This window comes from Sinocyclocheilus rhinocerous, unplaced genomic scaffold (genome assembly GCF_001515625.1).
Source record: "Sinocyclocheilus rhinocerous isolate Xijiao unplaced genomic scaffold, SAMN03320098_v1.1 scaffold35, whole genome shotgun sequence".
NCBI lineage: Eukaryota > Metazoa > Chordata > Actinopteri > Cypriniformes > Cyprinidae > Sinocyclocheilus > Sinocyclocheilus rhinocerous.
In genome coordinates, this window is record NW_015661991.1 from 165727 (window position 1) to 177346 (window position 11620).

The 11620-nt window shown below is 38.7% G+C and overlaps 1 protein-coding gene across 1 annotated transcript; it reads left to right on the plus strand.

Moving 5' to 3' along the window:
* The first annotated feature begins 2862 nt into the window (after positions 1 to 2862).
* LOC107727095 (fibroblast growth factor 3-like) lies at positions 2863 to 5234 on the plus strand. The gene is made up of 3 exons (XM_016536859.1): positions 2863 to 3139; positions 4311 to 4414; positions 4836 to 5234. The coding sequence occupies exons 1-3, from the start codon at positions 2863 to 2865 to the stop codon at positions 5232 to 5234; spliced, it is 780 nt and encodes a 259-aa protein (XP_016392345.1).
* The last annotated feature ends 6386 nt before the right edge of the window (positions 5235 to 11620 follow it).

Sequence of the window (11620 nt, forward strand, 5' to 3'; positions counted from 1 at the left end):
ATACACCTATTTCAATAGTTCTGTATTTTGAACGCTCTATAGAAAATATAAACATCTATTATTTATCATACTTACAGGTTGTGATTCAGTGGAGCAGCTGGTCCAAATAAACAGGATACTGATCCATCTTTCAACAGCAAGCCTTTTGTGAATCCCGCCTTGAACTCCCCGAGATTAGAGAAGCAGTCGTCAGTAGAATGACGTGTTTGTGGGCGGGGTCAAATTGTTCGCGGCCAGCCGACGTAGAACATATAGGCGAGCATTATGCAAATGTGTTACCCCGTGAGGTGTAGCCGTCATGGAAGTGGGATTCGAATTACTAACGACTCTTTTCAGCTGTTCAGGGTCAATTCTTTATTTTGGGACACAATAACTTTATTTATCGTGCACTTTCAGCTTTACAACTTTGCAGATGGTTTACATTCACATACAGCTACATTACACACTGCATGAAAGGCAATATTGGAAATGGCATAATTGGGGCACTTTAAGACTTTTTTTTTTTTTTACCCATTTCTTACCTAGGCTATACAATGTCTTATGTTGTCTCTTTTTGGTAGCCTATTTCTGCTTAGCCAGATATTAGATTTTTGAACATTTAGATGATTGTGTATTGGCTATTACCGGTATAGGCTATGTTATTATATATCAAATTGAACAAGAAAAACTACGTATTCTGTTTATACCAGTTCTATCGACTAACATCTATTTATTTACACCAATCCAATCGATTATAAAATCCAATCGATTGCTCGTTTCTAATTGGTTAAACTCTTAGCGCTAGCCTACATCTCATCCAATTTTCCAACAGTCCCCAATTTCCCTTTGTTTAATTTAAAAAGCAAAGGGTCACGAAGAAGTTAAAGTGATAAATGAGGACGTGATAAAGAAAACGACTTTAACATGGTACGATTTAACCGTTCAGCTTCAAAATAATCGGCAACATCCTGAGTGAACTCCCCCTCCTCTCTCTCTCTCTCTCTCTCATACTGATTATTACTGCTGGGCTTTGTGGGCGGCTGTGGGCCGTAATTAAAATACTTCCAGAAAGAAACAGCCGACCACATCAGAAAAGCAACCCTCTGTCAGGATCAAACCACATCAAGAGCGTCTCTCTCAGAGATGGTCACCAGAGCGGCTCGTGATGTACATCAGTAGACTCATATACTCTCCGTCTAGTCTGACACACACTCTGCAGCGACTAATAAGTTATTAGGAGCAGCTACCTGTTTTAAAACAGTGTGACAAACAGTCAGGGACGCCAAGTGATGTATGCAAAGAGAAGATAAATGAAGGGTGCCTTCCCACGAGGTTTTCTATAGCATGCGCTGGTGTTACGCCAAAGGGCAGGGAGATTTGTAGATGATGGTGCTAATTACGAGAATGGTAACCATAATGCGACCAAGATGGAAGCAATTTAGGCAGAAGTCATTTGCGTGTTACTCTTCCACCCACTAGCAGCACACACCAGGAGCTTGAGTGTAAGTGGCTGTAGGGCTTTGAGTCGCACTTGCAGTCTGGTTCCTGAGAGAAGATGCATGTCAGCTACCGCAGTTTTAGTATGGCGTGCTAGATTAAGACAAAAAGAAATGGTCGTGAAATATGTTTGAGAGGGAATGGAATATGTAGCCTATTTTTTCCCCCTCTCTCTCTCTCTCCAAAATCAAGATAGAAACTTCGGGAAACGGCATTTTTGGATTTCTTCTTCTCAAATGTCAGGGAAATGTAGCTGCATGTTTTCTACGGAATGCAATGAATGGGAAAACAGGTCTTGATCGGTTTATTCCGAGCATCATCCTTAACTAGCCTACTCTCACAACCTGTGCTTCATAGCCTATAAAATATTTGGAATGAATGATTGAAATGTAGCTAATTCGGAATGATAATGGGCGGTCTACTGAAAGCATTCCGCATAAATGTAATATCGCATTAGGGGGGTTGGACGCGCCTGAATCATGATTTGGTTCATATTTAAAAGAATAAATCGCTGTTAATTACAGTGTTCCTAATAAGCAAACGAACCGCGTGAAGACTTTTTTTAATAGGCTATATATAAATGCAATAACCCATGTCTCGTCATGAACTTTTCCCGTTGCAAGTGACTTTTACTGATTTTTTTTTCTAGCCGATTGTCCAGACTATTTTGTGTTGTCAGTCACTCTTTTATATTATGAGTCAGAAACATTCCATACATAAATGTGGATCATTGAAAGCCACGTGCGTATGTCTATGAACGTTAACATCACTGTCGGAAAGTGCCAACAGGCATGAAAAGAGAATCAATAGCGGCTCTCCCATGCAGGCCAGTGTTCATGCTTCAATATAATTTTCGGATCTTTCAAAAGAAGCAAACTCTGCCCTTGGATGTCTCTCTCTTTGTGATGCGGTTTTCCGCTGTAAGCCACCGTGTGTAGTGCTGTGTAATTTTATCCACGCTGCAACCTCTTGGTTCACACAAGACTGATACCTTGCCTCCCCTTTTCCTTTGTATCAATTGGTCGGGGTTCGGGCTATTGTTGCAGGAGGGCTCTTTTATTTCTGTGCACACTGTCGATCAGCGAAATCTCACGATAGGCTCCCTGTGAAACCGACTGGCTGTTTTCTCCTCCTCGGTCAGATACAGTCTGCTTGGAGAGCAGAGTGGAACCCATGAGCACCAACGAGGCTAACCCATGCTGTTGCCACCAAGCCGGCTCTAACAGATGACCGCGACATTTTAAAGAGGGGACAGAAGGATACAGCACGTTTTGATTTTAATATTCAGTTGACTGGATCACTGACTAATGATACTTCTTTGATGGGACCTCGTGTGCCAGCTCTTTCTATTCCAGCGAGATTTTGCCGACATCCCGCCATGCCACAATGGTTATAATTCTGCTCTTGTTGTTACTGAGCTCATTGGATTCGAGTTTACAGGAATCTCTGGCTCCGAGGCTGACCAGGACCCCAAGGGCGCCTTGTGCCAGGGGCCAGGCGTGTGACCCAAGGCAGCGGCGAGATGCTGGTGGACGCGGCGGGGTTTACGAGCACCTCGGAGGAGCTCCAAGACGCAGGAAACTTTACTGCGCCACAAAATATCACTTGCAAATTCACCCGAACGGGAAAATAGACGGATCTCTTGATGAAAACAATCCTTTCAGTGAGTAAACCGTTCTCGCTTTTCATATTTGTGAATGTCAATTTCTGTGCGGTATTGTGCAAATCCTACATTGGAAAACATTGTGCGCTGACAGTATTCGGGAGGCGCCTTGCGCATTAAATAATTAACATCGAACAATAACTCACCCTGCCCGGCTTATGTTAAGTTGACGAATATAAAACATTTAAATCAGCGTTCTTACCACAGTAAAATGAAGATTAAAGTAACGATGAGAGCACTTTTGCGGACTGCACAACTTGTAAGCTAAAAATTAGGTCTTGAAAATAAAGCAACTGTATTGCATTATTTTGTGAGATACATTTAAAATTACTTTGATTGTATAACTTATATCGTAAAGACCATTCCCTGTCAAATTTCGTAGCCTGCATTGCAATCTTAAATCGTCGTTCTTTAAATTACAGCATTCGTTTATCTGTCTTAGTTTTCCAATTTGTCAAATCCGAGTGCCCATGGAAAATTACCATACGAAAACAGGATTCCACAGACAGTTTAACATAATGACTTAGACAACGGATGTGTTTATCCAACGTAAAAGGATGATTATTCGAAACAGAAGAATGAGGAGAGCCATTAATCAGTGGAAAAAAGGGATGAATAAACATCCTCTTTAAGAGGCGTTTAGTGTCTGTATATCTAACCCGACAGCGTATGTTGTGTAGACTGTGACTTAATCAACGAAAAACTTATGTAGAAATAAAACAACATTTAAAACGGCATATACCACAATATTTACAATTAATCCGACTGAACAACACACATTCCTATTCCAAATTATTTAATATTAAACGTGAGTGAGATTGTAAATTTAAAGCAAGTTGTTTAGCCTAATTAAGTTAAAGACATAAATCATTTATTTTTATTGATATAAAATACTTTTATATTAATTAATATTACAGTAAATAAACGTAACTATTTAATGTATAGTATAATAACACTTCTATAATCATTAATTAATAATACAACTAATCGTTAACTGAATAAAATTACGCTTTCAAACATTAGCGAAATCATGACAGGTTTGTGAAAACTGATGAACGACCTCGACTGACCTTGTATCGAATCCCACACATTTTTATGCTATTTGAAAAGCTATTGTAAATGACTTTCCCCATTTCTAGCATGCGCAATAACTGCTCCGCTCTTTTTCTAGGTATACTCGAGATCACAGCTGTGGATGTCGGTGTTGTGGCGATAAAAGGCCTGTTTTCTGGAAGATACCTGGCTATGAATGAGAAAGGACGTCTGTATGCTTCAGTAAGTGTTATGTCACGTCGGAAAATCAAGTAGCTGAAATTCGCTTGCTGTGGGATCAGATAACAAGAAGGGCTATTTGAGGCTATGGCCACATGGTGGTGTTTTTCATGCGGAACGAGTATGCCCACATGCTGCTAGATTACTAAGAGTTTGATTACTGAGTTTTGTTTCCCTCACTGGGGACCTTGTCACTGAAATTTCTGGTCAGCAGAGAGTGATAACCACATACGAGGTTCTTACTTTTGCGTTTGAGATGCTGAGAATTCAATTGTGCAGATTTTGGATCAGTTTAAATGTTGACTTTTCTACAAAATGGAGATGACTTGTTGAAGAAATATCTAAAGTTTTTGAGGGCGCATCTTGTTCCAGGTCCAGTTATGAATGTCAAAATAAAGTAATACGTTTTTTTTAATCCTTTCAGGAAGTCTTCAACCGAGAGTGTGAGTTTCTGGAGCGCATTCACGAGCTAGGCTACAACACCTATGCATCACGGCACCATGCTACCACCCAGCCTCCACCAACAGGGTCCGGGGCAGGGGGCGGCAAGCGGCGTGCCAGTTCTAAGAGGCAGTGGTACGTGTCCATCAATGGGAAGGGCCGGCCCAGGAGGGGCTTTAAGACACGGAGCACGGACAAAGCTTCCCTCTTCCTGCCCCGTGTTCTGGGCAACAAGGACCATGAGATGGTGCGCAAGCTCAGAGAGAGCCAGCGGCACCAGGCCGGCTCTCACAGAGCCCCTGTGGGTCGGGCAGAACGCAGAAGACGACGACACAAGGGCTCCAAGGGCTCCAAGGGCCACAGCAGAAGGGCTGACATTTAACACTCTCTTGACACAGATGGAGAAGAGATCCAAAGCCACTGAGAGTCCAACAGACCAAAGGAGTCACATGGAACAATTTTCTCGAGAAAGGATGATGTTGGGAAAAAAAAACAAACAAAAAAAACCTTTTGGGGAATTATGTGGCAAGAAGGGCCGAGAATGAAGAGAAACATCCTTTTGCTTTGTTTTTGCATCCGAAACACAAAGACAGTCCAGATAGGTTCATGTGACCAAATTTAACACTACTGAAAGTTTTGTCTTTTGTCGTTGTTTTTTCATGTTCACACTTTTTGAAGTCTTTTCTGCTAACCCAGGTGAAAAAAAAGTACACTTCCATAATGTACTTAAAGTGCTCTATTTTCGCGCACTAATTTTGTACTTAATATACTAAAAATGATTCTTTAGTACTTCTTAAGATAATCTTCTAAGTGTACTCAACTGTGCTATTTTGAGACACCGTGAATATGAACTAAATGTGCTTTTAACATACTGTCTCTGTATTAAAAAATGTATTTAGTTACCACTTGAACCCACCTTTGTATAAAAAGATGGCTTCAAGTGGTACCTAAATACATTTTTAGCACATTTTAGTTCATATTCATGGTGTCTCAAAATTGAATACACTAGATGTTCTTAAGATTATCCTAAGAAGTACTAAAGAAGAATTTTTAGTATATTAAGTAGAAAATTAGTGTGCAAAAATAGAGCACTTTAAGTATGGAACTGTACGTTTTTTCACCAGGGAAAGACGTGTAATTATTGTACATAGCTGTACAGTCATTTATTTTTTATGTGAGCAAGATAACATAGAGTAAATGTTTGTAATCATGAATTAGGATGTTGTACAAGTGCTTGACAATGCCAATGATGTGTTATGTATTGGACTACGGCTTTTATAGGTGGTGTACAGAGAAGCACTTTTTCCTTATTGAAGTATAAAGTAGAAAACAAAGATCCATACACATAAAACAGATGCTTTTTAAACTTACATGTGATAGGCTACTGTACTTAACTGCAATCAGGAGTACTTTGTATATTACTAATGTAATACATATTTATTTTGTTTATATGTTTTTAAGTTATTGATGACATAGTTTCTACACTTCCAAATATCAAAGATTTTCTTCAGAAGAGATGAATAGTTGCATTGTTAGAATAACACTGTTATCTTTGAACAGTTGAACAATCCCGTAAGAGTAGACTCTTCAGTTTCCTATTTCTTAATACCAATTTGAGTCTAAATATATGTAATGACATCAGCTCTGAAGCATAGTTTTGATAAATGTCAAATGTATTGAACACTGTAAACTGAGTAATGCATTAAAACGGCATTGTTTGACACTGAAAGCTAAACGTCTGGAGGAATGTCACCAATAAATTATATGAAAATATACATTTTTTGTTTTATTGCTAAGCATACATGATACAGTGGCATTTTGGACAAGAGTGAATGATCAATGATCTTTTATTTCGTCCCCACCTTACATGCATTCTCTGTTTCTAGAATAGCCTACATAATACATATTATGTGGAGCTTAATTAAAACTTTGACAGCTAAATTAATGGCAATGTCTGCAGATATATTCACCGCAACTGTGATAGTGATCGCATAGGTATTGAAGTCTCTCAGCGGTCCAGCAAAAAGGGACTCCCTCTTGGGACCATCCCCCCTTTCTCCTTGACTGCCTCAAGTGACATTATCTAGAAGAAGAAGAAGAAAAAAAATCGATAGGAGAAAAGCAAAACACAACCACTTTGTAAAATATATTCATATAAAATACGATTTTTTAAAATTATTATTTTAAAACGTTCTTACCGTAACAGCCTGTGTTTCTCATGAAGAGCGGCTACTTGCAAGAACAGAGATCTGTGCTTTTGAAATCTATAGGAGAAAAAAAAAAGACGTGTTATTCTATACTTCGCAGCTTCGAGAGCTTCCTGGCGGTCACAATGGCATATCTCTGGGGGAACCTGGGAAGCCGTGTCGCTTGAGACATTCTTCTTCCTTTTTCTAAACGACGAGAGCCTGTGATCTGAGAAACAAGGCAATCCCCGATGAAAAAAAATGTCTTAGAAAGTGTAACGCGTTGTATAGTTTGTTATGAATGCCAAACTCTAATATTACTTAACAGGAATGCAGGACTCGAGATAAATGGAACTGTTTGAATGAACCTTTGTCTTGCAATCCTGATAGCTTATTTTTCACATACCCATTCATATATACATAAATACATGGGAGGCGAGATCAAAGCTTTCCTCGACGTCAAATATTATATTCACCATATTAATCAGAAACCGAGGAGTGCTTTCTTCCCTCTGGCCAATGAAAATAATGATAGCACCAGCTTTACAATACTTATCACAGATAATACAAATAAGTGGTCTGCTCTCAAAATTATTGGTAACATGATTCAGATTTACGATTTATTCTTCTAAAAATAAAGGTATGCATTTGGATCCAAGAACAGTTGTATGAAGTCTGATATCATTAAAAATTCTGAAATCAAAACTTCCATTAACAACCTTTTACACTGTTTTACACTTAAAAAAAAAAAAAAAAAGCACAATTGCACTTTTTATTTGTGCATCACTGATCTAACTGATCCCTGTTTACAGCCAACTCAAGAATACAGAAAAATAAATTAATAAAAATGTGACAGTTGTTTGCTTATTTAAATATAAATCTGAGGACCAGAAAACCTTGCGATAAAAAAAAAATGGGTTACAAAAATATTTGAAGCCCCTGGAATTACAAAACTCATTCTGTCCAACAAAATTCGCTGAACCTGTGTGCAAAGTTTTTCATGCTCTTTGGTCGTAGCTTTAACTACCTATTCAGGCACACGACGCCCCTTTTAGTTCAGTGGCATATAACAAGTAAACAGAGACCCAGGGGTTAAGGTTCAGCGTCCCGATAGAGCGACTTCTGATGACCTGCCTTCAACAATGACACGTCTGCCGCCATGTCGAGGGCATATAAGCGCTCATTAACCTTGCTGCCAAAAAAAAAAACAAATAATAATAATAAAAAACAAAAACATAAGGCCATAAAATCGGGCTGTCGGGTTATGTTGAGATTGCACCTCACGTGTAATTTCGAATGAGAACAGAAAGTGTACAAGTGCTAAAAAAGAATGAATAAATAAATAAATATTATTTCCAAAATGACTGTAATATTTTTTAAATCTACTGATAATTAAATTACCCCACGAGTGCTTTCTCAGAAATTACTTAAAGCCGTGCACTACAGTGAAAACCGCTCCAATTAAAATCACTGCGATTCAGTCTCATTCTTCTCCGGCCGAGGGCCTCAAAGGGCTGCTCCTCGTGCCCATCTAATTGGTATCGTCAGGAATTCCTCAAGTATTGACCCAGCGGAGCCTGAGGGGTCTTTGTTCGTACAGACAGGCCTCCTACTGGTCATCTCTGTGGACCTTGTAGAGTTGCTGACCTCTGCACTAACATCACACCATATTGCTTCCAGCTTGACTGTTTTTTAAGTGATACATTTATTAATGCTGTTAGGTTATTAGATAAAATGACACATAATCGACTGAGTGTTAAGCTGTAAAATGCTTCATATTTTAGACTAGGGTATTCGTCTGGAATATTACTACAAATACCATTATAATAGGTTACATATGAAAGGCGAAGAAAATGCTCTGCGCAAAGAAATGTTTGAGATACAAGCACAGGCTTTAAAAGCAGTGAAAATAAATTCCACTAACACGCAACGAACTGTTCTGTCTTTATTCAATAAAGCTATTTGTAAACTTTACAGTAGCCTAGGCCTAATTGTCTGGGCAAAATAAATCCTATTTGAATTAGTCACACTAACACGATGTCAGGAAGGTTAACGCACTCCAACATCTCAGCAGTCTAAGTTAGCAAATTCTTCTGTCACTGTGTTTCCAAAAGTGTCCTATAGAGGGAAGCACTGACTTCTGTCCAGTTTCTGTGCAATCACAGAACGTTATCAAAGGTTTGCTAGTCTTGTCCTTGCAATAAATGTAGAATTTGAAGGGCGGGTTGTCACTTCTGTGTTTGATATAGGCTTGGCAATGAGTTTTTTTGAGGTGTGCTGCAATTAAAGAGCGGTAAAAGTGATTCACTTTTGAAGAGATATTAGAGGAGTTACAGGCCCTCTAAACACTTGCTCAGTAAATCCAGCACACTATAATAATATCACTGTATTACTGTGAGAACTCACAGTTAAAAGAATCCTAGAGCACTGCAACTAATTCATCTCACATATTACAAACAGCACAAGTCAGTTTCTCACGGCCCGCCATTACATATTCACGCCACTATTATTAAAAAAATATATATATATATTCTAAAAATCTCTTTGTTTTAACCCCAAACTTTTTAAACTGTTTGACTGAACAAAATCGTCTCATTTCCACACACATTTGAGAGGCGGATCTGAAGCGGTTGAGCGCGACTGCAGCACCATGGAGAGCGGCTGAGAGCCCTGTTATTATTAAATTCACTTCATTCCTCTGCTTGCATTCAGAAAGTTGATAGGGCTACAGCTGTAAGAGACTAGACTAGTTGAAATGTGTATCATTTGTTTGTTGCTAGTTCTATATCAACGGCAAGCACTCGGTTTAAAAAGTAACACAATGACTTTCATTTATATAAAGCGTTCATTATCGGTCAGCAGCAGACTAAATTATGAAAGCGTGCATGGTGTGTGGGTCTAAATATAAACACTTGTAAAGACCGTTTGAGTTTTGTCATTATAATTCAGCAGTGGCTATAAAGCATCACACGCCTTTTCGATTTGGGTATCCAAATGGCTCAAAAAACAAGTCTGTTTGATCAGTGTCTGTGCCGCCAACATGTATATAAAACCAGCCATACATGCTTAGATAATGGCAAACGACCCATTCCTGTGTGCAGAAGACCCCCATCAGCAAGCAACATTCAGTGAACCGTCAGAGCTCGGATGGGATCGCCTAGATACAGGTTAAGCAATTTGGGTAACAGGCTCTGTGTCTAGAAGGTATTCAACTCTCCTTTTTGAAGTTAAGAGATGAGAGTGCTCTGTCTGGAGGAAACGTTGTCATGCGAAACAAAGGCGGGGCAAGCAAGAGTTAGAAACTTTTTATTTGTTTGCCATGATGATTTGTATAAACAAATCAGTCCCAGATATCGGCCCATATACTTTTAAATCAACAGGCCTACCTTGTTTAATGAATGAAGTTTTGGACATTTTACCACTTCCTCAAAATACAAATACATTTGAGTGTACATTTGTTTTTTTTTCTTTCATTATAGTTTATTCCTAATATTGTTAATTGTATGCAGAAATAATGTGCATCAAAGTCAAAATGTGTAAAAATAAATAAATAAAATAAAAATAAAATAGTTACAAATTAAATAAAAATTATAAATATGCCTAGGTATAGAGCCCCTAAACTGCATTTAGACATTTTTGGACACACCTAAAGCTAAATAACAAAATATCTGCAAATAAATGATTTTAGAGTTAAATATTTCGAACCAAGTAGTCTACTGCAAAGAGGATTTTTGAGAATACATGAAGTAAGTTACCGCAAGTTCTAACAGAGTAACCACAGGTAGTTTAGCAAATTATCAAACACCTGTCTTAATTAATTTTAAACATTAAATTGTTTAATTATTTGAAATGTAAACTTACTTTTGTTTTGCTATTTTATGTAACGCGAACATATTCACTTATACCAAGTGTGGTAAAAGTATCCAAATACTTTTGTACGCCACTGTATCGTGAACACGCAAATTTACCTTGAAGAGGAACTTGCTTGTTTGTTTGTAAACAACAGAACATACAAGAATCCTTCTCCTATAAACGGATGTGTAATCAAACCCTCTGCGTAATTTGCTCCAATATAGTAAATACACCCTCGGGTATTCATTCAGCCCGAGCAGTCGGTGCGTTAAAGAGGTGTTCATTCCGGGCGGAATTATTTTCACGTACTATCCTTACGAAAGCCTCTATTCAACAGTAACGCAAATTACAATCTTTTGAGGTTTCAAGTAGGTGTCTTACTTTTATGTTGATAAGTGTTTTGACCATCCCCCATGGTCTTTCCGTTTTACGTCGCATCCTCTACACTAGCAGCAGGGAGCGCAGGGGGCCGCTGAGAAAGCTTGACTCACAGTGTGATGTGTCCAGCGGTTTACACGTTCTCCCCCACAATGCTCTGACGCACAACATTCACAACTAGACACTCGTAAGAGGTCAGCTACAGCATTGTCAGGCTGAATTATCTAGCGGTCTTTACGCTGTCAGAGGGATGTGCAAAAGCTCCTTTACAGACTTCAGCAATTATGTTTGCACATCCACGTCTGTGTGTCATTTTCATAACAATTTATGTCATTACGCATACCATTTCCTT